Raw genomic sequence first — 27,382 nt, 5'->3', positions numbered from 1 at the left:
CTATCGGCCGTCGTTTTGAAGAGTGAGGAGGTTGGTGGCTGGTGGCCACTCGCTCGATAGTGGGTGTGTACCTCCCTTTTCTAACTCATTCAACCAAACTAAACCTAAGCCTGTGCATGTGACCGTTTTACACTCATATCAATGACTTCATTTCACTATAGCGGGGAAAGGGGGGATATGGACCGTTGCCCCATACAAAATTCAGGTATAAGATTTGCTTATGTTGGACCTCCAACATAAAATAAAAGGTGCAGCAGAAGTGAATTAGGGTATACACCCCTTATGTTGGAAGATCCAACATAAAGAAACTAAGGGGTTAAGGCCGGTGGTACAACAAGAGACGACAGTATGGTATAGTCAGGGACGTCAGTACAATTAAGGACGATTGCACACCGCTACTTTACTGGCTTTCCTTCGGTTACGAACTGCTGCAAGGATCTTGTTGACGGTGAGCTCCTCGCCAATGAAGGTTGCGAAGTCCTTCTTGAACCTGTCTTGGTCATCGTCGTACTGCTCGCAAATGAACTCGGCGATGATCTTCATCCTGGAGAGACGCGAGCGATGAGCTTTTCGCTCACTCCCGCGCGATACTGGTGACAGTCCGGGTTCGCATTCCATTACTGATGAACATAGTCTTTCCACGACTTGGCGTCCGGAAGTTCAGACACTAGTGCTGTCGTATCCTATCCTGGCTTAAGATTAGCGGCCACTGGCACTTCAATATCGTCGTCACACAACTGTTCCTGGGTTGAACAAGGTGTATCGCTAATAGCCTTGACCATTTCATGCAGCCCTTGAAGCAGTGACTTCAGCTCTCGCAACTCGGTGTTAGAGGTATTAGTGTGCTCTTGTGCGGCGTCTGCTGATTCGATCGTATGCTGAGTATCCTGCATAGTCTCATCTAATAACTGTAAGCCTCCAAAGTCGATATCTCGTATACCTTCGAGAGTCGCGCTAGTGCACGACGTCGCGTCCGGAGCCAGCGAATCGCCCAGTTGGTTCTCTTCTCGATCCAGTACGTCGTCCAGCAGATATCTAGTTACTGTTTCGGACTTTTCGCTTGGTGCCCACCTTGCCCACCACTTCACGAGCTTCAGTGACCACCGTCGATCTTCAGGGGCAAACATGAACCGGTACTGTGCACCACCTCGACGGAAACAGTGGGATGTAAACCAAATCTGGTCACCAAGCACGTTTCGGCTGATTCCAGCGGCGTCAGCGCTAATGTTTAATACCTGAGTAAAGTTGCTATCTGACATTGGCGAGCCCCATTTTATTTCCACGTTAGCAAAAGAGCCACCGCTCGCTAAAACACCTGCTTCCCTCCTTCGCTTCTTGGATGTGCCGCGTGGTACATCCGTCAATGATGGAAACGCGTAGTCGCTGTCACGCCAGGTGTGGTGAAACTTCTTCCGCGCGTACGTAAACCATCTATCCAAGAAAGTCAATGCTTCAGCTGCCCGTTCTTCCTTCGTGAGATGATGGAGTGAGTAGGTTCGACTTGCAAGGGGATCATGATCTGTCTTCCGGTCACGAATAGTGAAACAGCCAAACTCGATGTCGCTGTCATTAACGCGCGATTTGCGTTTGAGACCAAGCTGAATGTCGCCCTTCTTCATGAACAAGACTTCGTTGATACGGCACATACCATTGAAGCTGAGAGAACAAACCGCAGAAAACCACAGCCGCATGGTTTCGTTGAACATCGAATTCGACTCCAAGAATGTAATGACCTTCATCAGCATCAACAGGGACATCGGGGACGCACGCTTTGGAGTCCGCTCGCGCTTCTTGGATTTGCTGAGACCGGCGAGAATTCGCGTGATGGCTGCTGTTCGTGCCGGGTTGCCTCGAGGTGCTGGGGTGCCGTCCGTAGAAGTCTCAACAACCCAACGATCGTGTGGGTGGCCACCGGCTAGCATCTCAGGCTTCGTGTAGTGCCAGCTAAGCGCAGCGCGAAGGTTTTCAGCGAGCCATTGAGTTGAGTTGGAGGTTTCGAGTAAGTTGATGTACGCGGCCACCACACCGGGCAGCTCCACAAATCCTTTCTTCAGTGGGTCTGGGTAGCCTTCAATTTTGCAGAACGCTGAGAATCGTCGAAGACTGCTGCTGTAGTCGCTACGCGTCCTGCTCTCGAGTCTTTGATCCGCAAACCGGGCTGCAGCGATAGCAGCTTGGTAGGGTCGACTTGTGGTTGGCAGGTCCATTAGCGCCTTCGTCACGTGTTGGTCTTAGCAGCAAAAGGTGGAATGAAGATCTCTTTCATTCGGAGGATGGTCTCGGGTATCCGTCGTCCCTTATTGTACCCAAAATGTCGACCTTTATAGTCCTGTGCCTCAAATGCAAACGCATGGTGCTGACATATGAGTTTTGCAGTAAATCAATGACTTTTCAGTTTTTTTTTTTTTACCAATCAAGGCACATCGCAAGGTCATTTATTGTGCTCGCACCAGTGGGAGAAGTGTGAAGCTGCACATATCCAGCTTCCAGAGGTTCGTTAAGCGCATCACTTATTAATGGATCCTTTTCCGACCTCACTTAAGAAGGTTTGTTTTTTTTCTTTTTTTCTGGTTAGGAGTTGTAAGCTTGAAAATCATTGCTCGCACCGGTGGAGACGCTCTAAAGATCTCTATTATTATTAATAATATCTGTTCTAACAAAAAAAAGCGACCAGTATCATCGTGCATATTCGTTCATGAAGCATCGTGCCATTGATAACCTCCATTTATCAGGGTTGGTCGGGCCAAACGTAGCTCCACAGCAAGTTGTTGCGTGAAGTCGAAACCACTGAAAAGGCGAATTAATGGTGTAGCTTAGTACGCTTTTCAACCGCCCAAGTTGATATTATAGAAATGATGCCCACCCCTGGCTGCTTGTTTTGCTACAACCCGCGCCAGGAATCCCGCGCGCTATTGCATCACCATTGGGGCAGCAACTTTACCTGGACAGGCGAACCGACAGGCGCCGCATGTTTCGCTCACGTCGATGAAGACACGAAAGTGATTCGTGCGCTACAAGTGTCCATCCAAGATAATCAAGATCCGCTTAAAGTGATGGCTACCCCAGACAGTTTGACTTTTCCTCGCGGTGATCGCGTCGAAGAAGCTTCCAAGCTCATGTACACTCGTCCAATTGAGACTGACTAAAAGGGTTAATTTTTGCCACGTAGATCCGTATGCTGGCTAATTAATGGAAGAAAAAAAAACTCACAAACATTTTCCCGTACTCAAGTTTGAAGGCTTTTTGAGATCCAATGATTAAATTCGGACCTTAGCATTCATAAAAGATCATAAACACTAGACTATACATTATTACAGGTGTAAACTTACCGCGTGATCAGAACTGCAACTGCTCTCACGACGGACGACACTCCCGCTGTTCGGCAAAGTTGCATTGCGGTGGTGATTGGATGTCACAGAGAAATGGGGCAACAGTCGCTGAGGACAGGCCATACTGGGAGCAAGTGGGTTGTGGCCGCGAGCCGGTAGAGGCTGCGCACGCCACATGAGCCCAGAGAGCGCAGCGCCCTGCACCATCAAACTCTCGAGCCATTTCCAGTTTTGCGTCGCCTTTCCCCCCAAGAAGAAGCTTCCAAGCTACACCACCAGTCAGCTGAGAGCCCTCACTCTTGCTTCTGTTACACTCCCTTAATACTAAGGCACCATGGTGGCAACCCGCAAGGTTATCATCGGAGTGGGTGTCCTCGTGGTCATCGGCGTCATCGTCGGCATCATCGTGGCTGTCACGGGTGGCAGCGACGACAACGACGCCAATACAAGCAGCGGCGAGACCACGTCCAGCAGCTCCGGCTCGGGCAAGGGAGCGTCCTCTAGCAAAAAATCGAGCAATGTGTCCGAATCGGACCTACTAACCAATTCGACAGCCAGTGGCAGTGGCTCGGGCAACAAGGAGCCTGACAGTGACCCCGAAAAGGCCAAGGCAGCACTAACTATGCTCGCTATCGGTGACTGGGGTGCCACGACCGACAAGCCCGGCTCGTGCTGCAACAAGTACCGTAAAGTAGCCAACGACTCGCTTGAGATGAAGATCGACTATTGGGCCCAGATCAACATTGCTGAGATCTTGGCTAAAGCCGCCGGTGACATCAAGCCGTCGCGTATCATTGGCCACGGCGACAACATTTACTGGAACGGTGCCGGTCCGGACGACATTGACTACCGTATGGAGTCCACATTCGAGAGTGTGTACGACCAGCCGGAGCTCGAGGGAATCCCATGGATCAACGTTGTGGGCAACCACGATCTTGGTGGCTCTGAGTACATTTGCGGTGACAAGGACTACAACTTCCGTGAGTGCGAGAGCACCGATGAGATGCTCAAGTACTTGAACCTCAAGTTCTCTTTGCAACAGGAGTACAAGAGTGCCAACAGTGACCGTTGGAAACTCTCGGACCACTACTATGTTGAGAGTGTCGAGGAGAACGGCGTGTCGGTTGATATCTTCAATATCGACACGAACTATGCTGACTCGCACGGTGTCATGCAGATCTGTTGCCAATGCTACGGATACGTGAAGAAGCAGAAACTGAGCGAAGCGGAGGCAAAGAAACTTGGCAACACATGCAATGATCGCACCCCTGGTGACGAGCTGTGTGCTGGTGGCAGCACCGAGATGTACAATGCCTGTGCTGATACCATCAAAAAGTGGTGGGACGACTCTCTTGAGCAGGTCAAGAAGGACTTGGAGGCGTCCACTGCGACATGGAAGATCATCAACTCGCACTACTCTCCACACTTCCACATGAGCGAAGACAAGATGAAGGAGTGGTTCATGATCACCAAGGAATATGGCGCTCATGCCTGGTTCAACGGCCACACGCACGGCTTCAACCACGACATCAGTAACTGGGGCACTCACTTCTACGAGAACGGCGGTGGCGGCGGCATCCAGTCCGAGACGTCGGGTCTGCCGCCTGAGGTTGCCGAGAAGTACGTGGAGCACGCGTGGATTGCCGCTGGTAACCCGTACGGTTTCTTCATGTTGCACTTCTCCGAGGACTGGATGAAGACCGAGTTCGTGACATTCGATGACGCGTGGACGTTCAGTGTCAAGAAGGACGAGATCGTCAAGGGAGGATACCAGAAGGGCCACTGCTGGCATGTACCTGTCACCGTCGGTGCCGGTAAGGAGTGCACGTCGAGCAAGAGCACAGTATAAACTCGCTTAATTTTTCTCCTTTTTCCAGACACATCTAGGAGCTGTAAATATATGTAGACTTTCTACGTCTCATCATTGTTTTGCTAGCTAGAGTGCTCCTGAGTTAAATACTAGTCGACAGGAGATTATCCAACTCCTGGAGCTCCTAATCTATCGACTTCGCTTGACTCGGATGTCACTGTTTGAAGACTCGGATGTCACTGTTTGAAGACCGTCTCGAGTCACCACACCCGGATCCAACAGCGTTCTGTTTACTGGAGTAGTGCTGGCGCATGGTTGTTGTAGTTTCTGGTCTTGCCCCTGCAGACCCACGTCGATTGGGTTTGCAATACCCGAAGGCTCACCAGGGATCGTCTTGTCGACCAATGGTGGATGAAGACTTGCTGGTTCATAACCATTAGCCCCATGGCCATTTGTAGCTTGTTTGTCTAAGTTCTCGTCGACTTTGCCGCCCCCTGGTTGTACTTGTGTCTGGTTGTTCGGTGGGGAGTGAGTCTGTTGAGTACATGTATGTTCGCGGTTCCCTTGCCGCTCTTCTCGTGTCTCTTGACTATTCTTCGCCTTCTCCATCTTAAGTGCATCATAGTCTACTTCCAGTTTGTCCACCTGCTTGTGTAGTTTTTCAACCTGCTGTTGCAAGTCCTCTGCCTTCTGTCTCCATGATTCTTTGTCGGCTACAGCCTTCGCCACGTACTCTTCCGCTTGAGCACGTAGCGACGCTCTCTCCTCTTCAAATTGGTGCCTCAACTGCATCTCCGTATTGTTTACGTATTGCCTCGCTTCCTGCATAATCGTCCCATGTACACGTCCAAACTCGGCGATCCTCTTCAGTTGTTCATCTACAGCAAAAATTCACTGTCAGGGCCCCATTAATTGGAGAATTAATGCCCAAAACACAGCAAGCTCACTTGTAAAATGATCTTCTACGTGAATAAGCACTCTCTGCTGCCACTTTTCGAGCTCAGCTGCTGAGATTGTTATCATTTCCTCTTGCTCTTCCTGCTCCTCGTCTTCTTTCTCTTCGTCACTTGAATCATCGCGTCTACTGACCATTACATCGTCTCCACTGCTACGTCGTTTGCGTCGGTTCTTGTGTCGTCGCTCTCTGTACTCCCGTCCAATGGGAAGCGCTGTGTGCAGGATCTGGACCGGAGGCAGACTGTCAGACGATGACTCTGAGTCCATAACGGTCGGCTTTTGCTGGATGAACGCCGAACCGCGCAGCGAGGACGAGCCAAGAAGATTTGAGGCATGCGACGACGACCTTGCGGCTTGCGGATGCCGGTTAATGCTCTTGTTGCGAGTCACAGGCGATCTCTTCCGGCCCATTGATGCTCGAAATATTGAATTTTGATCACTTTTGCAGAATGATTGGTGGAAAAGATGAGAAAGGTATCACCGCATTGGCTACTCTAGTTTATAAGCGCTGTCACTTAACGGAGCTGCTGCAGGATACGCGCTGTGGAGGACGACTGAAGTAAGATTTGGATACGTTGAAGTGATTGAAGTCTGATTTAATACGGCGCTTACCTGCGAGGACGGCGGCGCCGAAGCCATTGTCGATGTTAACGACGCCGACGCCAGGAGAACACGCGTTGAGCATCGTTAGCAGCGGTGCCAGGCCGCCAAACGCTGCACCGTATCCGACGCTCGTAGGGACTGCAACCACTGGAGAAGACGTGAGGCCTCCCTGCCATGAGCATTGAGCAAAACGTTGGTAAGTTGTTAGACATCTTGGACGTCCTAAAAAATAGTGGCGGGTGACGTACCACAACACCAGGCAGAGCGCCATCCATCCCAGCAACGCAAATGGCGACGTCCGATGCTCGCAGAATGTGCTGGTTGCGCAACAAGCGATGAATTCCAGCTACACCCACGTCATACAATCGGGTGACTCGGTAGTCGGCCAGCTCTATCGATTACATGGAATACGGTCAGTTTGCCAACGGCGAATATTCATTCCAAGTTAAGTTCTCACCAAGTGTGACAGCGGCTTCTTCTGCGACGGGAAGATCGGAAGTGCCGGCACAGAGCACACATGCAGTGGGGGTGTCCTGCAACGCGTTGCACAATAAATGACACGAGGTGAGACACAAACTCACGATCGGTTTGATCAGATTACAGCCAATACCTTTTCCTCTTCTTCCGTTTTCTTCGGTGTATTCTCCAGCGATTTCGATGTCAAAATCCGTGGCACCTCGTAGTACGTCAAATGATGACCCTGTAAAACACAACAATCATCATCAAGACTCTTTATCCCAGCAATCGGAGGCCATCTTTGACGCACGGGAATCAGAGCGCGGATCTCGTCAGCAGCTTGCCGTGTAACGCGTGAAGCCATCACATTGTCTTCGCCTCCGTCAATCATGACTTTCATGATAGCTGCCACTTGCTCCGAGGTCTTGCTCTCAGCATACACCACTTCTGGGAAACCCGTACGTGCCTCTCGTTTTGTGTCAATCTTTGCAAAATCTCCCACTGCCTCATATTCAGCTGTAGGGCCGCAGAGCTCCGCCGCATCTTGAGGTGATACTTCTCCATCTGCCACGCGCTGAAGCAGTTCCAGGATTGGCTTTTTGTCCTTCAAGTGCGCGTTCGACGAAGTAGACAACCCCGCAATCTGAACTTTAGGAATAACGGATTCTATGGTTATAGTTGCGGCTGCAACACGCAGCAACGCGTGGCGATGAGAGCGCAGAACACCAACGAGATTCATGATCGATCGGTCTTGAAAATGTCCGACTATCCAAATTACGTTAAACGCTACTGCAAAATTTGTAGGTTCACTTTACAACAGTGTTATTTTTCCACTAGATGTGATTTTTTTTACGGAAAATGTAGAGCCCATGTTTTTATCACCATGTTTAAAACTGTTATGTATCCATGTGTGACCATGTTTGTAATTTAAAAAAATCCACTCGGTAAATTACGAATCGCACAGCCACTCATTCTGCCACGTGACGCACCTCCCACCGCCGCTAACGAAGCTCTGTTGCCCCTGCCAGGCTGCCCAGCCTGCCGAACTTCAGGTAGTGTCTCCCCGCAGACGCATGTACTTATCGCGTCTCGTGGTCAACGATGTCTAACGCTGCTTGCCGTTTTCAATGCTATTATTGCTGTATGTGCACCAGACCCGCATTTTCTCAGAAGCCCCGGGGCTTCAAACCTCAGCCACTCTCCCAGAACACGCCCCCCCCCACTCTCCCAGAACACGCCCCCCCCCTCCTCCCGTGCTATACTGGTACGTCGTGTGTCATGCGTGTACGTCGAATGCTATGGAAGCTAACTATTATTGCGTGGATCTAACAGTAACACGTGTGAGGTTACGGAACAAGACACGCGCCGCAAGCACGTGGACAACGAGGGCAGGTTGTGCTGCATACACTGAAGCGATCACGTATGTGTACATGCATTGAAGAAAACATGGACTCCATGTTTCCCGTGTTTATCCCATGACCTTACAATGTTTGCTGTGAATATGCTTGGTGTCTGCTAGAACAATGGTCCGTACGAGCAAGACTGCAAGTATACTTCGAGCCATGGCAGTTTCCTGCAGCAGCAGCAGCGACGACGCCGAGGCGGACTCTGGTTCGTCCGTGCAGAGTGACGTGGGCGTAAGTTCAAGTGTTATCAATAACGGCATACAAGCAGCTCAAGCCACGGACGCGCTTGACGAATACACCGTTGCTGATCTGGAAACAGCACGTCACGGTGATGCTGCGCAATCTGAAGAATCACTGCGTTCATCAGATGATGTGGAAGGCGCGGCTGGTGACACACTTAATGAAGAAGAGAGTGATACTTCTGGAACAAGCACAAGTACGCGATCGCGAAAGAGGACACTAATGGAGAGCAACGTGGAGCTCGAGTACGTCCCATCTTTGACACCGTTTCACAAGAATTGGAAGCGTTTCAAGGAATATCTAGCGCAGTACCAGAAAGACACTTCGACAGTACTGGTCGTGTCAGAAACGCTGAACGTTCGCTTACGCAATCAACAGATTAAGAAAATGAAATCTTTTGCCGGGAAAGCCGAGTCCGACATGCCGCTCGTCCCTGATTCCATGGACCCGTATCAGAGGGTGTATATCTGCACTCATGGTTGGAGGAATCGCGTGCGTTCGAAAGGCGTGCGCCCTTCGCATAGCGTGAACGCAACGGAGTGCAAAGTACGGTTTGTGGCGCAAGTGGTGAAGAAAGCAGACAAGGAGTGGAGAGTCCAAGTGAAGCTGGCATTCTACGGACACAACCACCCTGTATCCGAGGATATATACCAGTCGTATCCGAAGGTCCGCCAACTACCTGCAAGCTCGCCCGTTATGCGTGATGTGGAGCTTATGGTTGCCAGCGGCAGCAAATCCAGCCGCTTGTACGATTACATCCGTACCAATTCGCCACACCGTATGCAAATGCAGGACGTGTACAACCTTGTTGCCAAGATAAAGAAGTCGGGTGCGTAGTATCTCAATGTGGACTTTGTATTCGAGCGTGGCTAACAATCGGTTTTGTAGGCAGCACGCTATCCGACGAAGACCAAGTAGCAGAATTGCTGTTACAGTTTGGCATGGCGGCAGGGAGCAACGTGACGAATGTAGAAGTAAATTGTCGGGGGCACACGGCCGTGGTCTCTATCTGCTCGCAGCACATGCGCAAGTTGTACAAACGCTTTCCAGAGCTGCTTCTAGTTGACTGTACGCACAAGACCAACCGGTACGACACCCAACCATGTTTGACCATGTTTGGACCAGGTATTTATCATGTTTGAATGCATGGTGGATACATGTTACCCTATTCTGGCCATGTATTAACTGTGAAATGTGTATTTTATGTAGATACAACTACCAGCTGTGTACATTTATGGTCATGGACCAGTTTGGAAACGGACAAGCTGTTCAGCACTCTGTGATCGAGCGCAATGCTGACTGGCATATGCTCAAGCTGATCGAGCATTTCCAAGCTGTGAACGATTGGGACGAGACTCTAGTAATCATGGTCGACAAGGACCTGAATGAGATTGCCGTTCTGAAAGAGATGTTTCCTACGGCGCGAATTTTGTTGTGCCATTTTCACGTGATCAAGTGGCTACGTGGCGCTATTCAACTTGACAAAAAGTACGGAACGTACCCGAGCGCTTTATTGCAGCAGTTGGATTTCTGTGTGGCGAACATGGTATACGCAAGGACGGAGGAGGACCTAAAGAATAATGCAGAAGAATTCAAGACTCTAGCTTGCCGAGATGGTCAAACCGCTCTGTGGGAGTACTTCGAGACTAATTGGATGTCGTGCTTCGAGATGTGGGTCATGATGCATCGGATGGATCTTCCCCATTTCCGCAACAATACGAATAACCGACTGGAGAATTTCTTTGGTAAACTGAAGGTCGATCTGGACAGCTCGATGAACATGAAGCAGTGTCTCGAGGCTGTGATTTCGTACCAACGGCGCCGCGAAGACGAGTACATGGCGCGTGTAAGTAAGCCTGGCACCCAGCGCAATATAAACTACGGAGAAGAAATGAACCAGCTTCTTGGAATGACAAGCGAGTGGTTAGCTGGTGTGTTTTTGACGGAGTACAACTTTGCCGTTGACTCCGATAATCAACGCAGTCATACTATTGACGACCAGCCGCTGTACGTCACACTGACTCGCGATGATCGGTCCCACCGCGTGGACAAGTTCGATTGGAGGTGTACTTGCGAGTTCTCGTCTACGATGAAGCTACCTTTGTCGACATGGGATGATCTATCGAAAACATCATGCCGCACTACTCACAATTCCGTACGCTTCAATTCCGGCCATGTACTTGCCATGTTTAACACCATGTTAACCACGTTTTTCAAGAATTTAATAACCATGGTTGTATCATGTTTATCCAATGTTTATATGATGTAGATGGCTTCGAGTAGGAACCGTGGACTGTGATCTACCCTCTATTGATGTACCTCTACAGATTCACGCAGAAGGGGACCACGTCGCTCACAAGAAACAGATGACAGAGCGCAACAAGTACAAATGCGTTCAGAGTGTTTTCAGTCTTCTCACGTCGGAGCTCACTGGCCTACCTGACGCTAAGTTCACTGCCGCGCTGGACCATCTAGAGAGCTGGTGTGATAATTTGCGACAAGGAAACGTAGCTCTACCTCTCACGCAGTCCGGTACATCTGATTCTGAGCTCCTCCCAACTCAAGTCGCAGTATCCGAACCGGAATCTCACAATGAAGGGAAGGGCAGTAGTGTTCATGTTGCCGAGACCCAAGGAATAACTGCCGATTCGATGTCAGCGGATCCTAAGCCTGAAGTGAACTTACAGAAACGCGCGAAGAAAGCAGCAAGAAAAGCCACGCCTAAAATCAACCAATTTAATCCACGAGCGCCAAAACTGGGCCGTCCTCGAAAGAATCGAGCTGCACAAGACGCTCAGCGAAACGCCGACAGGAAGGAATACAACAAGGGGGCAAAGTTACGGAATGCGTTGCGAGCAGACGACGTAGTGCATGTCGAGGAGTTCCTGAAGAGCAGTCAGCCGTCGCTGATGGAGCTAAGCTCGTATTTGAACACTTTTGAGACGCGACACTTCGGGCGCAAGGAGAGAAACATCACAGTCACGAAGCGAACCCCTCCTGAAGATAGCGTGCCGTACCGTCTTCCCGAGGCTATGGTACAGAAAGCGCTAGCAGATATTGAACGCAGGACACCCTACGGTGAAGTTATGGATCTCAGTACGCCGATGGACGCAAGCGTAGAATGCTGGGTAGCAGACATAGATGGTGTGGGTGTGTTTACACAACGCCAGCTGATGGCGATGCAATTTTTGTGGAGCTTCTCTGCAGCATGCGCGAACGGCTTAAAATGCTACTCATGGCTGATGGGTAAGGTGGACATACTCTTTGACAATGACCAAGCCGCTTTGTTGGCTAAACGAATGATTGAAACATGGCCTGGTCAGCGCCTTCCGGGATTCGACCAGGGCTTTCACTTGGACTGGACGCATTTGTACTGTGCTCGAGATGGCTGCTGGCTCAACGACAATTTAATTCAAGCCTTCTCGGCGACGCTGTCGGCCAAGTACGGTGCCAGCACTACAATTTTCCTACCGCAGCTTAAAACACCGGCAAAAGATAAGGGCCATCGAATCCCACCACTGACGTTAAGTCTTGTAGCAGCTACGAACATGGAATGGGTGTTCATGCCGCTGAACGTCAATGCCAGTCATTGGACATGCCTCGCTGTGAACCAGCTTCAAAAAACCATTTACTGCTACGACAGTCTCGACAAACGCGCCTATCATAACTTGCTGGAAGAGTTGGCGCAAGAGCTCGTGGTCCGGAGCATGACGGAGCCGTACGAGATAATAGCTGTGCACAACCCCATCCAGAACGACGGTGACAACTGCGGTCTGTTCGTATGCCTGTTTTTCTGGCGCCGCGTGTACAAGGAGGCACCCAGAGATTATTCGAAGACGGGTTGTCTACGCCAGCGGTGGGATCTCCTTCGCAGTGTGGTGGACTTTAGTGACTCCAGCAAAAACGCAGAGTAATTCGATGCTAAGTTTTGCAATACATGTTTACGTACCATGTTTTCCATGCTTGACATGTTTTAGTATCAGACACCTGAGATGGATACATTACGTAAGGTAGTTTCAACCCATGACGAATGTGGGGGTGAGGTGTCGCCGACAACACAGAATCCTCTTCACTCTTACTTTTTTACGTCGTACTGATAACATGTTTGGACATGTTACAAAACATGTGAAACATGTATAAGATAAAATACCGGACCTTCGTCATTTATTCCCAGAAAACATGGATGGCACCTGGAAATGTATCCATGATCACCATTGTTTCGATACCTAACCCTTTTTAAAAACATGGGCTGTATCGCCAGCCTTTTTTTTAACGGCGGCTGTTGGAGGCCAGGATTAATTACATGGGTCTGTACACGACTGAGGCCAGGATTAATCATGGACATGATTATCGTACTTAAGTGATGATCATATGGGAAAGATACGGTAAGATTCGAAGATTCACAATGTGGGGCTGTGCGTAATCCAGATTTAATAGTATACCGTCACAGGATTGCTGCTGGGAGTGAGATCGACGAGGAACCGATGAGGAAGAAAGCTTGGAGTCTTGCAGAAGTAGCAAAAGAGAAAGTGGTTGTATTTGTCCCATATAAGATGTGACAAGTAACGGTTGGTGATGAGGGTTCTCAGCCCTCCCTGCATCTCAACTTCTTCAGTCTTCAATTGTGGACTGGCGAGATCGCTTGGCAACGAACTCGGTTACGGGTCAGGACTTGGATGACATGATAAATTTGTCGCGACCAAATAAGGAATTTCATTTGCCCAAGACATGCTTACTGTAGGAAATTGTGGATTCAACACGTCATCGTCTCATTATTATTGGAGCGCCTCATGGTCAAAAGAAAGGTGTGTTCCACGCTATCAGCCGCGTAAAATTGCTGACCGATTTTGGTTGATTGATCATGATACGTGGGGCCAGTACAAGTGCACCGAGAAGAATCTACAATTGCTGTTCCAACAAATTAAGAAGGTATACGCCATTGAACAGAGTCTTCATCTAAAGAAGAAGGAAGCCCTTAAGGTGACACAGTGAATGTGAGTATTATTTCTCCTTCTTCTTCTTCTTCTTTTTCGTGTCGTAATGTTTGCTATAATGTACAGGATTAATCCTGCAGTCGTCCAGAATCCTATCCAGGATTAATACTTTGTCACTCAAAGCATAGCTCGCTGTGTTACTACAGTACTCGTTCCCATGTTAGACCTCAGAACATGGTTATGGTAGGTGTCTGGCGATTAAATATGTATTAGATGGTGTTAAACCTACGTTGCGTATAACTTTCTTTTCGTCTTGCTCTTCACTGCACAGGTTGTGTGGGTACATGTAGTACCTCGCTCTTGGCGTCGTCAGCCACTGCAGATCTCTGCGTAGGTGGAACTTTGTCCTCTGCATCGTCCTCTCCAGCATATCTTGGGGCTGGTGCTTTCTCCTCCGTGTCGTCGTCTTCCGTAGTGTCACGTGAAATGGGCGTAGTTGGATCAGTACGAACCTCTCGTCAATCATGGTTCAGGGAATAACAGGCCCATTTACGTTGGTGTGCTTGCGATATGCGATTGCGTGTCTACAAGGCAAACTCATCGACGCTGCAAACTCGCAGTTGCATATCTACTCATCGATTCGAAGAATATGGATCTTAAATGATCCACGGACTTTGACGACTTTCAATTCCCCGGGATCTTTCTCGAATTTGTAACGTAATGTATTCTCCAATCCGAGTGTGTATTGCCGCTCTATCTGTTGAGCCACATAGTGAGTAGTGAAACGCAGAACCGTCGACATTTCCTCGTCATAATTTGAGTTGCTGAAACGACCTATTCGAGTTAGCCGGTATTTGCAGTCGTTCTGTTTCCGCCGATCAAAAGCAACCTATGCCTTGATACAATTCGCCATCGTCATAGAACTGTCGATACCTTCTTTCAGTTTGCCAAAGTAACTCTCCAGTCTGTTGTTGGTGTGATTGTTGAAGTGGGGAAGCGTAGCACGAAGATATAACACCCAACGCTCTGTGCATGAGTGCCAATTCTTCTCGAAATACTTGAAAAAACGATCCATACTACATCTTTCGCAAATGCCCTTTAGAGAATCGTGTGCATCTTCGTATTCTTGTTCACTGGACGCGTATACCATCTTATGAACTGCAGCGTCTATTTGGCTAGCGTCGTCTGATGAAATCTTCCCGAACTCTGGCTTCGAGCGCATCTCCTTGAGATACTTAAAACCTTGAAAGTGACATATCAGGATCCTGGCCTCAGGGAAATTCGCCTCCAACACGCGTATCTCGTTTAAATCCTTATCCACGACTATCACGCGCAGTAAGTTGATGCGCGTAGGGTGAAATCGTTTAAAATGATCAATGGCTCGTTCCATATGCCAGTCTCCCTTTGCTTCGATCAGAGACTGTTGAACTACTGCACCCTCGCCAAATTCGTTCATTCCCATGAATGTTAGTAGTTGGTAGTTATACCTACATCATTATCATGAACACATACACGTATCAGTCCTGTTTAAATCCAAGGTCATTACCCTTCACATTACACAGACGTACCTATTCGTTTTGTGACTGCAATCAACTAGCAAGACCTCGCAGAAACGCGCAAACACGCGCCGCATGTGCGCACTTGCAATCGATATAACTCCTGTCTCACCACAATCCGTGTCGGCCACTGACGAAAGGTTCTCATTATCAACTGCAGCAAACAATGCGAGCTCCCTAGCAGTTCCCTCGTTATCGTCAACGTCCGTTGTGGAAGGAGAATAATCACGCACCAGATTGTCTACGTCCGCCTGCACCACATTCTCGTCGTGCTCCAAGAGGTAGTCGTAAATCTTAGAGCGCTTGGCTCCAACCTCGAGCATACCCTGAACACGCGCTCCTACCAGCGGGTCAAACACTCCACGCGACGATGATAACGTCGCGAAAGCTGCGGGCGAGACTTGATGGTTGTGTAACCAGACACCATTCTTCACCTGAAGCTCTCGACGCGCCAAATTCCACTGTACCACGAATCTGAAGGGACAGTTTGTCAGCCGGATGTGCTGACGCGGACGGCTGCCCTCACTGCGCGACTTTCTCTTTTTCCAGCCGTACGTACAGATGTACGTGCGTTGATACGGGTCAAACTCATTCGGGACCAGCTGATCGTCATCCACACCTTTCTTCGTCTTCTTTAGACGCTTGTTCCTTTCAGCGCAAGACATCGTCTCCTTCACGGGGATGACTTGCATCGAACGTCGGCAGTAGTCGACGAAGTAGTTCTGCCACGATTCCCAATTAGCGTGGTATTTGACCGGCGGGTTCACGGGCACACTCGCAGCGTCGGTGCTCTGGCTTCCAGGTTTTTCACTATAACCATCCGTTTCTGAAGACCGCACAGCCTCCGTATTTCGCTCATCTTCTACATCCATGTGGGCGCCCGCCTTTACATTCATGATAGTGCTTCCGGGGTCCTGTGTCTGGCTGATAAGGCTTCCTCCGGGCTCTACAGTCCCTTTCGCGTCAACTCCAGCGCTTCTCCGGCACTTCTCACCTCCAGACTCCGCAATAACTTGCGCGTTCGCGACCGCATACACTCCACACAGAGGAGATTCTTCACGCAAGCCTTCCTGCGCAGGCGCGACGTCCGCGTCTTGCGGAACAGCATCGCCGGCGTCCCTCGACATCTGACCGGCAAACGGCAGAAACAAATATGAAACCTTCCGAATTTATTATGATCGGAAATAGCGAGTTTGAAAAGAATTTTATTTTGCAATCCTGGACATGTACAGGATTATAACATGTATAGTTCCATGTAAATAATCATGGCCTCCAACGGTTTCGTTTTTTAATTAGTAATTACACAAGATGTATTTTTATTTTTTCGTAAGAAATAAAAAGTTAACTTAAAAAAAAGTAAGCATTTTTGTGCTTTTTTTTAACGAGATGACTTCTTTTAACAAAAAAAAAAAGTCACATCTAGTGAAAAATAAAAAACTTTATAATGTTGGCGTTGGGTTAAACCAACACCCAAAAATCCTCAACAACGCTGGTCAAGGACTTCCACGATGACGTGCTCCCGCTGCTTGGACTTAGAGCATAAACTGGCAGAGCTCCGGGCGCAGAATGCTCAGCTGCAATATCAGCTGGAAGCGTTCCAGAGCCCGGAAAAGGTGCCTGCAGAAGACCAACAGGGCGACAATGGGGAGGAGTTATCGGATACTCTGACGTATTCACCCTTTTCGAGGGTAGAGCTGCAGCGCTATGGACGACAGATGCTAGTCAAAGCATTCGGGTTCAAGGCGCAACTTACGCTGCGCTCAGCGCGAGTCCTGATGATTGGCGTCGGAGGCCTCGGGTCGCCTGCATCGATGTATCTGGCTGCCATGGGTGTGGGCACGTTGGCTATTGTGGATGATGATACCGTCGACCGAAGCAACCTGCATCGTCAAATACTGCACGATGAACAGGGGGCGAGAAAGCGAGAAAAGAAAGTGGAATCGGCCAAGAGAAGATTGCAAGAGCTAAACCCTTTGCTGAAATGTGTGGTCTATCCGACAGGGTTTACTCCTACGAACGCGTTTAAACTTGTCGGGGACTACGACGTGGTAGTTGATGCCTCAGATAATGTCGGCACTCGATATCTTGCTAACGACGTGTGTGCTCGACTGCATAAACCATTGGTGTCTGGCAGCGCTTTGGGCCTGGAGGGACAGGTGACGGTGTTCACTTATAAGGACGATGCGAACGCTACTGGATGTTATCGATGTTTGTATCCGACGCCACCACGAGTTGCTATGAGCTGTGCGGAAAACGGTGTTGTCGGTGTTGTGCCCGGCGTAATCGGCTGCCTGCAGGCTATGGAGACGGTCAAGATCATCACCGGGATCGGAGAACCTCTTGTCGGTGTACAGTGCTTTTACGACGCGTACGACGGACAGTTCCGGCGCCTAAAAATTGGCAAAAAGCGGAATCCAGATTGTCCGTCCTGTGGAGGACAAGCTTCTGAGCCTGAAAAGCAAGACGTAGTCTCTACAAGCCCCTCGCTACAAGTCGAAGGCAGTTGCTCGGATGGAACCGCAGGTAGTGATGATCTCGACCCACACTTCCGCGTTAGTGCTGCAGAATTTGCTAATATACGCAAAGCTGCATTAACTGCAACAGAAGAGGAGGAGAGGAACGGTATTCAAAAGAGCTATGCTCTATTGGATACGCGCGCACATATTCAATTCGAGATGGTGCACTTCCCCGAGGCTGTGAACATTCCGACCGCCCAGCTCATGAAGCAAAATCCTATCCAAGTTATCACGAATTTGCATGGTGTGCCAACGAATGGTGCTGCCGAGGAGATATCGAAACGGACTTTTGTGATCTGCCGACGTGGCGTGGACTCTGTGAAGGTGACAAAATGGCTGGTTGGTGACGGTATCCAAAACGTATTCAACGTAGATGGAGGATACACCGAATACGCGAAGGATGGCGGAGTGGACCCAACATTCCCCATGTATTAACAGCCTCAAAGCGCAAAGCGAACCCTGTATTTTTTGAAGAATCTATGATCGCGGCATCTAAAGTTCTGCTCGGTGAGATTTTGGACGCACAAAGCGCGAGAAGGCGTGAATGCTCTAATGGAGCAGAGCTTCATGCATCGAGTGATAGTCGACAGACTGGTGCTTTCCGTCCGATGGCTGCGATACTGCGGCGTGGGATGCAGTCACGGTAGTTGGCGATGATTGATCCGACACGCTTTCAACCGACTCTGCTTTACCTTCAGCCTCGTTTTCTTCGTCGTCCTCATTCTCCTCTTCTTCGTCAGGTTCCTCTTCACTTCCTTCTTTAACCTCGAACGTCTCGTCTTCTTCACTGTCTTCATCCTTACCCGCGAACATCAACTCGTTCAGTTGGCGATAGTCCACTTCGTTGCGTTTGCGTTTGCCGCGGACGATGAGCGCCTCCGAGTCACCGCCGTCTTCATCATCACTGTCCTCAACAGCAGCACGGTTGATGGCAGCCTGAGTCTTGCTGCGTGTCAGAAGTTCCGAGCTATCATCGCGGTAGTCAATGCGCCAGCGCGAATATCTCCCTTGAGATGGCGGCTCCAGTGCTGCAACGACGCCGAGAATCACTTCACCAGTCTTGGGGTCGATCTTGGCTGCAGGCTCACCGATGAGACTCACCTTCGTCTGAGCGGGCTTGGGTGGTAGAATCGCACTCTTAGACCGCGACGATCGACTGTTAAGTGAGCAAATAATGAGTCAGACACCAGTCAGCGGGTTCTAATCGCTTGGTATAACGTACTGGTCCACGTCGATAACGTCGTCTTTGCTGAGATAAAGCAAGTCTTGAGCGCTCTCGGGGACCTCTTCAGCCATTTCTACTTCATCGCCTGCTTGTTCTGTCTTTTTCTCTTTCTCATTCTCCTCATCTTCATCTTCGTCTTCGTCACTTTCTTCGTTTAAAACGAAGTCTTCGTCGTTCTCTTCTTCGTCATCTTCATCAGGGGTAGTTGCACTAGTCGTCTCCTCTTCCGACTGAGCAGAGCTACTGGCATCCTTTGTCGCTTCTTTAGCCTGAATGAGCTCCGGGAACAAGTCGTCGACGTTCTCGTACGTCGTCCCAAACACCGAGTTGATCGATTTGAGACACTCAAAGACGGCTAGACACACTTCACAGAACCAAGGCTCTTCCCCTGCCGGGATCTTAGCAGTCAGCACAACCGGCGTCTGACATTTTTGATGATAGGCGCGATGACAGCCAACACTGTCGCAGAGCAGAATGTCGTTGTCTAGCTCGACGTCGGTGCTCCCACAGCGAGAACAATGCACGTCTTCGAACACAGCCATGGGTGGCACTTGGGGTTCGTTCGCGTACAACGCCGTTAACTCTTGCAGACCGTCAATAAGCGCACGTTTTCCTTTCTCTATCTTGCGGCGCTCTGCGTCGAGTTCCTTGCTAGGTTTGAGCTTGTCAAGGCTTGACTTATTCCAGCCTTCACCTTCGTAGGCATCAATGAACGCCAAAGGATACCGCAATCGATGTGCCTGAATATGGATACACATTAGTCACCGTTGTGCTCTGGATACGAGGTTCCCTGGGACTAACCTGCGACTTGATCTTGTTCTCCAGTCGCTTGTGTTCCGGACGAACAGGACTAGGAGCCGGAGTGGCATTGTCGTCTGTCTCCAGACCCGATTCCTTGGGCTTCCGAGGTTTCCGCGTTGGCGTATCGACAGTTGGTGTGAACGCCGCTGGAGCACGACGATCACGTTGCTCGCGTGGTTTCACAGTACTGCAGAACATTGAGTAATACCATGAATGACGGAGTTCTACACTTTGTGATTTCTTTCTCGACCATCGAGAAAAAGTGAGGTATCTTCATGTAGGATATGTATCGTACATTGATGGGCGACGAGCTGAAGCCGGCGGCGCATATTCGTCGTCACTCTCCGATGACGAGCGAGCTTTCTTGCGAGGTCGAGGCATTGTTCTCACGTTGAATCAGTAAGATGGGTTCGTAAGTAAATAGCACGAATGGGAGAGTTTGTGGTGTCGACTGTCTGTCTGTCTGTCTTGTCTAACAATATAACAAATTTAGTAAAACTTGACAGACTAAGAAGAGTGAGACCACTGCTTTTTTGGTAGTGTCCACAGTCTTACCTACCGATACCAGGTAGTTCCAAATTGCAGTAGTCTTTTGGGTTGGTTCGTAGGGGGGAAGACTCGAGTTGGCGTCACTACTGCACCAGTTGATGTCGTCGACCACCCGTGCAGTCGATCGATCCAGGAAAGTCAAAAGTTGGTGGATTCAGTGCTCACAGACCACTCAAGTGTTCCTAAACAGAGTGGTAACTAAGTCTTGCCGGTGTCTTGGCTCGTTGTCTGGTTGCGTGTTGAGGTGGCGAGACTGACTCAGTGGTTCTACACAATGGCAGCCCCTGCTTGTTCGTCTCTAAACTAAAAACCTTGCTGATTCAGTGTGTCAGATTGTGGCTAATTCTCATTGGTGAATAATCAACTTTTTGACCCTTTTCAATTGGTTGAAAAAGACCAAGCAAATACACCTTCAAAGGTTGCAGACTGTACCATTGCTGACTCTTGAGCATCCTCGCTTGAATGGAATCGCTGTCCGACGAGCAGCGCGCGCTGTTCGCTGATGGAGGGCAGCTAGACGACTACGAAGTGCTGAAACCTATTGGGAAAGGAAAATTCTCTGTGGTGTTTAAAGCCAAGCGACGGCATGATGGTCAGGCGGTGGCACTCAAGAAGATCGCCATTTTCGACATGATGAACCTCAAAGCGCGCGAAAAAACGCTGAAAGAGGTGCGTGTAGCAGTGCTGCAATTGCAATCAGCTGCAGGCGCATTTCCTCACAATGTGTCGATGCTGTTGTACTGCGGTATTCGACTCTGTAGGTGCGTCTGGTGCAGTCGGTCAGCCACCCGAACGTCATTCAGTACCTGGATGCATTTGTCCAGAATAATGAGCTGTACATTGCGTTTGAGTGGGCAGAAGCAGGCGATCTTAAGCGACAGATCCGCAAGGCCAATGAGAAAGGGGTGCGCTTTGATGAACGCACAATATGGAGATACTTTACACAACTCTGCAGTGCGATACTGTACTTGCACCAGAACCGAATAATGCACCGCGACTTAAAACCAGCAAATATTTTCTTAACACTGAAAGGAGTAGTGAAAGTTGGCGATCTTGGGTTGGGTCGATATTTAAGCGAGAATACGATGGAGGCTAGGTCGAAAGTGGGGACGCCGCTGTATATGTCACCTGAAGTTTTGCGTGGAGAAAGTTACGATTGGAAAAGTGACGTGTGGTCGATGGGGTGTATTTTATACGAGCTAGCAATGCTGCGATCGCCTTTTAAATCGGAAGGGTTGAACCTCGTGGGGTTGTTTCAGAAAATTAATAAAGGCTACTATGAGGAAATTCCAGCGGTCTATAGTGAACATCTACGCGGAATTGTACGACGAATGATCTCGCTCACATCGTCTGACCGACCGAGTGTACAGGAAGTGTGGGATTTTTGTCGAACGCGACCATCTAGTGCGATTTTACAGGACCGGAAGCGAAAGCACCAGGCTGCCTCCCAAAGTAATAATGACGCTACTAATAAGGATTTAGAGACGCGCTCATCTCGCTCACGGAATAGTAGGAGCAAATCCACACCCGAAAGCGAAACTCCATCGCGTCCTTCTTCTTCCGATCAACAGCAAGAGACCCCGCCACAATCACGTCCTCCATCCTCACAAGGAGACGGCAGCAATGGAGCAACAGAAGAGACAATCAAAAGAAGACATGTCGAGGCTCGGATGGAGCTTCTTTTCGAGAAATTGAAGATCTTGAGATACGAAAAAGTCCTCAAAAAGCGGATATCTCCCACACATTTCGCTTCGGATCTCCGGACCCTCCCCAAAGTCCTTCCCCAATCACGTTTTGAAGATATGTGTACATTATCATATTGGCTATTATCGCTCTTAGGCGGAGAAGTCCCTACAAGCGATGACCAGAATGACAAGTCCCCTATTGTAGCTGCCCAGAAGATCCTTTTGTCAGCCGAGAGAGCAGGAGTATTCGCTGTTGCACAACTCAGCGCACCTGCACTAACCAGTGGTGTTGGAAGCGAAGTATGTGAGCTGTTAGATGCTCTTACTGCTGCTGTTATAAGTGGTGAGATGTATTGCACTACACCACCAGAATACCCGAGAGAGCCGATTGAAACGTTGGAATCGTGTGACGAACTGGATGTGACAGATGACGGACAGCAAAATGACAATGTCGGCGAGTCAACGACCTCTCTGGCGTTAGAAGATGACGATGCATTTTCACGATGGGTGGTAGTTAGAGAAGAGACTCAGTACTCTGTAATGACGGATGAAGATAGAGAGAACGGCATGATCCACAGCGATATTGACCCGGTAGCATGGGAACTCGAGCGACGACGGATGCTCCCAAAGTTACACGCAGTTCTACAGGATAAACTACAGCGACATCCGACTGTAAGCTCTTGGCGCGTACGGCTAGACCATGTCCAGTCGCAAGCTGGATTGATAGTTGAGGGTGAGGAAGACGTGCAGCATGAAATCGCCCAGATACAAGCGGTAGGTTCCGTAGTGGCTGCAAGTGCATACCCACTGTAGACTCAAAAATGAATTTTACAAATTACCAGACTCGACAGAAGGAGACAGAACAGTTAGAAAGATACGAGAAGATGCTGAACAAACAATTCTTGCGAGCTCGACGGCTGTACGATGAGAGCAAAGCCCGGTTGGCCAAGTCTCATGAAGAAATGCAGACCGCTCAGGTGCGTTCATTGTTTAATTCGACTTGGATTGTTCTTGTCTGTACATTGCATTTACGTAACCGGTGTTGTATCCTTGTAGGAGAGTGTAAATCGAGCTACATTGGAGGTAGTGAGACTACAGGCAGCTCGGTCTGAGCTTGCAGATGCTGTGAAAGCCGCCGAGGCGCGAATTACGGACAACTCGATGCTTTTAGAGCGAAAGCGGCAAATACGACATCTAATCGACGAGAATCGAGAACTTGGTGTAAGGGTGCAAGTGTTGCATGACTACTGGACTCGCAAACAGCAACATGCAATTCAATGTAGCCACCTTGATCCTGTTTAACAGATCTGATGAGTTGTAAATGTAGCCATGCTAAATTTCTGTCTCCGCCTCACATTTTCTGAGATTCTCGGCAAGAGCTGCCCATGGCCCCGTACACGTCGTCTCCAGCCCACAATTCTTCCCACTACGAAGATTGCTAACATGATGATACGGAGCTGGGCTTGGCGCTGCTGGAGCAGGTCGAGCCCTTTCTTACCTTTATGCGTATCCAATTTGACGCCAAGTCGCGTCTTGCAGCGTTCCAGTTCCATTTCTGCGGTGACCGTCGCTTCCAAGCCACGATGAACTTGACAGGGTCGTTCCACCATGTAGATGAGACGCCAGTTGTGCGCAATGCGTTGTTGCACATTGGTCTCTGCATCTTGCCGTGGTTCTGGATGGGCTACAACTGCAAGTACATTCGGATCGAGGCGGGATATCTCGATTCGGAGCAGGTACGAAGACGACCGCAAGTTAACTCCTACGATTCAATGTTGATACAGTAGTGCAACGTTATGACAGGTGCACTTCTGGGAGGAGTTCTACCAGAATGTGCTGAGCGAGTATCTGTATCTACACGGGTTAGATCGCGATCGTCTGCATATTATTGTAGATGCACCAGCTTGTGAAGCTCTTCCAGTGCTGCCGGACAGGAAACTAGAACAACACGGCAAGACTAAAGTTCTCGTCCCACTGTAAGTGACTTGCTGATAATCGTCGAATTTAGTGACTGACTTTGTGACTCTATTGTTTTATTTTAGGGGCGGTGGCAAGGATTCACTTGTGGTGTATCAGTTGCTGTCTTCGAGTGAAACGCCCTGTGCGTGGCTGCATGTGGGCGATCGTCCACAGGAGTTTGAGCGCAGCTGGCGGTTCAAGGAGATTGTGGAGATGACGCAGAATCGTACCGGTACTTCTGCAATCCGCTTCGAGCACGACATGGATGACAAGACGTGGGGAAGGAAAGTTGCCGGCACGCGATACCAACCGGCAGGTCATCCGTGGGCAGCTCTGGTGGCTTTTGACAGTGTCCTCGCAGCCATTTTGGGCGACTTCACCCACGTTGCGGTGGGCAACGAGTGTAGTGCCAATTACGGCAACAACGTCATACATGAGGGCCGAGCAGTCAACCACCAGTACGACAAGAGCTTTGAGTTTGAGACACGAGCTCACGCGTATATCCGCAAGTATTTGGTGCAAGATCTGCACTACTTTTCGGCACTGCAACATCTGTGGGAGGTCCAAATTGCTCGCGCATTTGCGCGTCGCTCGTTGCAGAGCTCTTAGAATTTCGTTGCCGTTTTTTTGAGCTGCAATGAAGCTCCTGGTGGCGACAAGTGGTGCTGTAAGTGTGCAAAGTGCGCGTTTGTGTTCATTCTCATGAGCGCGTGGTGCTCGGAAGCTCAAGCTGCTGGAAATTTTTGGTGAAAATTTGTTCGAGAAGCAGTCGATGTTTCCTGAATTTCTCGCACTGCTAGACGAGGAAGGTGTGAAGCCGATTGAATGCGTTGGAACAGCTTGCGAGACGTGGCTGTCACTGTATTTGGCGCTGCAAGCTCACGGAGACAGCACGTTTTTGAAGTCTCATGAACAGGAAATTCGTCAAAGGGGAAAAACTCATGCATCTCTTGGACGATTACAACAGTGAACATCTGCTCCCAGAACACCTGGAGCCCACTCTGTGTCAGCCTGTTATGATGATGCTGGGAGCTTAGACTCGAGTGATAGTTGTCTTGAAGAAAAAAAGTCTATCTTTGACATTTGTGTTAACAGCAATAATTGCTTGAAAAAAGAAAAAAAATGAACAAAACTACTGAGTCACCGTCTCCAAGTACTCGGACACTTCATCGTCACCAAGCGCCTGTGCCATAGATAGCGCCGTCTCGCCGTCGACATCCTTAATATTGGGGTCCACACCCTTGGCAACGAGCATCTTGACGATCTCAACGCCAGAGCAGCCGAAAAGACACGTCTGTCCACTCTCGTTCAGGGCGCTTAAGTCAATCTTGACACTTCTAGCGAGAAGTTCCACAACCTCTTGCATCTCGAACATAACAGCTACGTGCAGAGCGCGATCCCCTGTTGAAGGGAGTGCGAAGTTGACGTCTACATCAAGTGCCAGCATCTCCTTGATCACACTCAAGTGGCCGAAGCGACAGGCCTGGAACAACGCGCAGTCATCGTCCTCTTCATCGTCATCGTCGTCACCAATTTCTGCACCTACTGAAGGAGTCGTTACTAGCTTAGTAGCTGACTCAATGGCACCGTTCTTAAGCAATAGTAAGGCCACAGCCGTGTGTTCCGACTCGACAGCCAAGTACAGCGGATTGGAGGCGTCCTTGGCTGTGCCACCGTAATTCACGTCGGCCTTACGAGCCACCAGCTCTTCTGTAAGCTCAAAGAGTCCTGAGTTAGCCGCCTGCATCAGTAGCGTCCAGCCGTGACGGTCTACCACGCTGTCCGGGTTCTTGATGCCCAGACGCTGCAGCAGTGCCGTTGCCACCTTGCCGAAGCCCTTCATAAGCTGTTCAGCCTCGGCCTCCATCTCGGCCAGGTCCTTCTCCGTCTCCGTGGGTTCCTGTCCATCCTCTGTTTCTTCCTGTACACCTAGGACGTGTACAAAGGCCTCGTACTCCTGCTGCCAAGTGTGCAGCCAGTCCATGAGGTATACGAGAGGGGATTTGTCCCCGATATCACCAGCGGTGGCAAGGAATTGCTCCATATCACCCGCGATCACGCTCTGACGCACAGCATTTAGCTTTTCGTCCACCTGGACACCTTCGTCACCAAGCGACAGCGTTGACACCGATAGTTCGTCTGCACCTGCCATTGAAAAATATGAAATGTCATGATTGAATGGCTCACATAATGTCGAGCCACGAAATGTTTCTTTAAGGCAGAAAAAAAGTGGTCCACACTGCAAAGCAGAAGCACTCACAAACTTTACACCCCAAAATATCGGTATTAGTGTGGTATTTGAAAGAAAAAAAAGTAGCGGCACTCAGAGAAAATGATGCAAGAAGCATGCATTGTTTAAACTTATTTCTCAAAAATGTCAAGACACACCGGTTCGAGCATTTCGTATGTAAACTTGTCGATATTCACCTCCGATATGTGCTGTGGTGTTAGCGCGCTCAGATCTTCCTTGCGTAGAAATAACGACACGTCGTTTGATCAGAATATGCTGTAATGAACCCCTCCATTACATGAGTAGGTAGATCTCTTTTCAGAAGTAGGTTAATCAGCACGCGACTTAGCGTGTGTTGAACAGCTGTAATTCCATTGGCTGACCCGCGTGCTTCCGCTCTACTTTCCGTGGGCCATCCTACAGCGCCGTGTGTCTTTACTCTGGGTGGGGAAGAAGCTGGCGACAAGCCGTCTACTCCAGCTCCGGCGTCCCCGGCGGCAACACCGGTACTGGGTCAGCCGGTACATACACCAGCTCGAGTGCATCCCCAACGACGCGTCGGCTAGCGCAGTGACACGCTCCCAGGCTAAGAAGATCTTGACAACACCGTGCAGCACGTCGTCCTCTCTTACAGCTTGGACTAACCGTAGCCTGATCGGCCCCGAAGCTGCTTCAATCACACTTGCGCCGAAGCAACCGGCGCGACCAATCGACTTTGCAGTTGTCTGTACTACAAAGCCAAACGGTCACCCGCTCAATTCGAAGCGCACTGCAGGACGCAGTGGACAAGCAAAGAGAGCGCTGACAAGGCTGGCCGCAATCACACGGCCACATTAGCGACACGTAAATGAATGCTCCTGTCGACTGATGGATTCAGAGCCTCTGCTGTTAGCAATCTTCGCACGAACAATTTCGCGCCGAGCTTTATTGGGCCGTTTACGGTAATCCAAGGTCATTCGTGACGCCTCTAATTTGGGCATTTCTACGTCATTACGTCTGCATCCGACGTTTTACGTCGGATGATTCAAGAAGTTTCACCCAGCTACGATTCCAGAGTCGACTCAACTTCCTGATTCGAAGCGTGTCTCAAGACACCGTCTCGACGCGCACGTCGAGACATCGATCC

The 27,382-nt window shown here is 49.6% G+C and overlaps 8 protein-coding genes across 8 annotated transcripts; 4 read left to right on the top strand and 4 right to left on the bottom strand.

Annotated features, from left to right (window-relative positions):
- Positions 1–901: 901 nt before the first annotated feature.
- Positions 902–2,207, bottom strand: PITG_00433 (uncharacterized protein; the record flags this gene model as incomplete). Its single annotated transcript, XM_002908988.1, has 3 exons — positions 902–1,001; positions 1,054–1,523; positions 1,575–2,207. 3 exons carry the CDS (start codon positions 2,205–2,207, stop codon positions 902–904), a joined length of 1,203 nt encoding a protein of 400 aa, XP_002909034.1.
- Positions 2,208–2,852: 645 nt separating this feature from the next.
- PITG_00432 (uncharacterized protein) lies at positions 2,853–3,146 on the top strand (the record flags this gene model as incomplete). The annotated part of the gene is made up of 1 exon (XM_002908987.1): positions 2,853–3,146. The coding sequence occupies one exon, from the start codon at positions 2,853–2,855 to the stop codon at positions 3,144–3,146; it is 294 nt and encodes a 97-aa protein (XP_002909033.1).
- Positions 3,147–3,563: 417 nt separating this feature from the next.
- Positions 3,564–5,250, top strand: PITG_00431 (calcineurin-like phosphoesterase, putative; the record flags this gene model as incomplete). Its single annotated transcript, XM_002908986.1, has 1 exon — positions 3,564–5,250. One exon carries the CDS (start codon positions 3,664–3,666, stop codon positions 5,176–5,178), a length of 1,515 nt encoding a protein of 504 aa, XP_002909032.1.
- Positions 5,251–5,606: 356 nt separating this feature from the next.
- Positions 5,607–7,932, bottom strand: PITG_00430 (uncharacterized protein; the record flags this gene model as incomplete). The annotated part of the gene is made up of 7 exons (XM_002908985.1): positions 5,607–5,649; positions 5,873–6,017; positions 6,709–6,868; positions 6,948–7,090; positions 7,157–7,232; positions 7,310–7,399; positions 7,466–7,932. The coding sequence occupies 7 exons, from the start codon at positions 7,892–7,894 to the stop codon at positions 5,607–5,609; spliced, it is 1,086 nt and encodes a 361-aa protein (XP_002909031.1).
- An 8,867-nt stretch (positions 7,933–16,799) lies between these two features.
- On the top strand, positions 16,800–17,760 carry PITG_00427 (molybdenum cofactor synthesis protein, putative; the record flags this gene model as incomplete). Its single annotated transcript, XM_002908984.1, has 2 exons — positions 16,800–17,659; positions 17,700–17,760. The coding sequence occupies 2 exons, from the start codon at positions 16,800–16,802 to the stop codon at positions 17,758–17,760; spliced, it is 921 nt and encodes a 306-aa protein (XP_002909030.1).
- A 596-nt stretch (positions 17,761–18,356) lies between these two features.
- Positions 18,357–20,642, bottom strand: PITG_00426 (uncharacterized protein; the record flags this gene model as incomplete). Its single annotated transcript, XM_002908983.1, has 5 exons — positions 18,357–18,963; positions 19,030–19,772; positions 19,834–20,020; positions 20,129–20,305; positions 20,389–20,642. The coding sequence occupies 4 exons, from the start codon at positions 20,212–20,214 to the stop codon at positions 18,357–18,359; spliced, it is 1,623 nt and encodes a 540-aa protein (XP_002909029.1).
- Positions 20,643–22,607: 1,965 nt separating this feature from the next.
- Positions 22,608–24,673, top strand: PITG_00425 (uncharacterized protein; the record flags this gene model as incomplete). Its single annotated transcript, XM_002908982.1, has 5 exons — positions 22,608–22,841; positions 22,910–23,044; positions 23,549–23,803; positions 23,871–24,043; positions 24,110–24,673. 5 exons carry the CDS (start codon positions 22,608–22,610, stop codon positions 24,633–24,635), a joined length of 1,323 nt encoding a protein of 440 aa, XP_002909028.1.
- A 485-nt stretch (positions 24,674–25,158) lies between these two features.
- Positions 25,159–26,178, bottom strand: PITG_00424 (uncharacterized protein; the record flags this gene model as incomplete). The annotated part of the gene is made up of 1 exon (XM_002908981.1): positions 25,159–26,178. One exon carries the CDS (start codon positions 26,176–26,178, stop codon positions 25,159–25,161), a length of 1,020 nt encoding a protein of 339 aa, XP_002909027.1.
- Positions 26,179–27,382: the final 1,204 nt, after the last annotated feature.

The sequence above is a fragment of the Phytophthora infestans genome, genomic scaffold (assembly GCF_000142945.1).
Source record: "Phytophthora infestans T30-4 supercont1.1 genomic scaffold, whole genome shotgun sequence".
NCBI lineage: Eukaryota > Oomycota > Peronosporomycetes > Peronosporales > Peronosporaceae > Phytophthora > Phytophthora infestans.
This window is presented reverse-complemented; position numbering and strand designations above follow the sequence as displayed.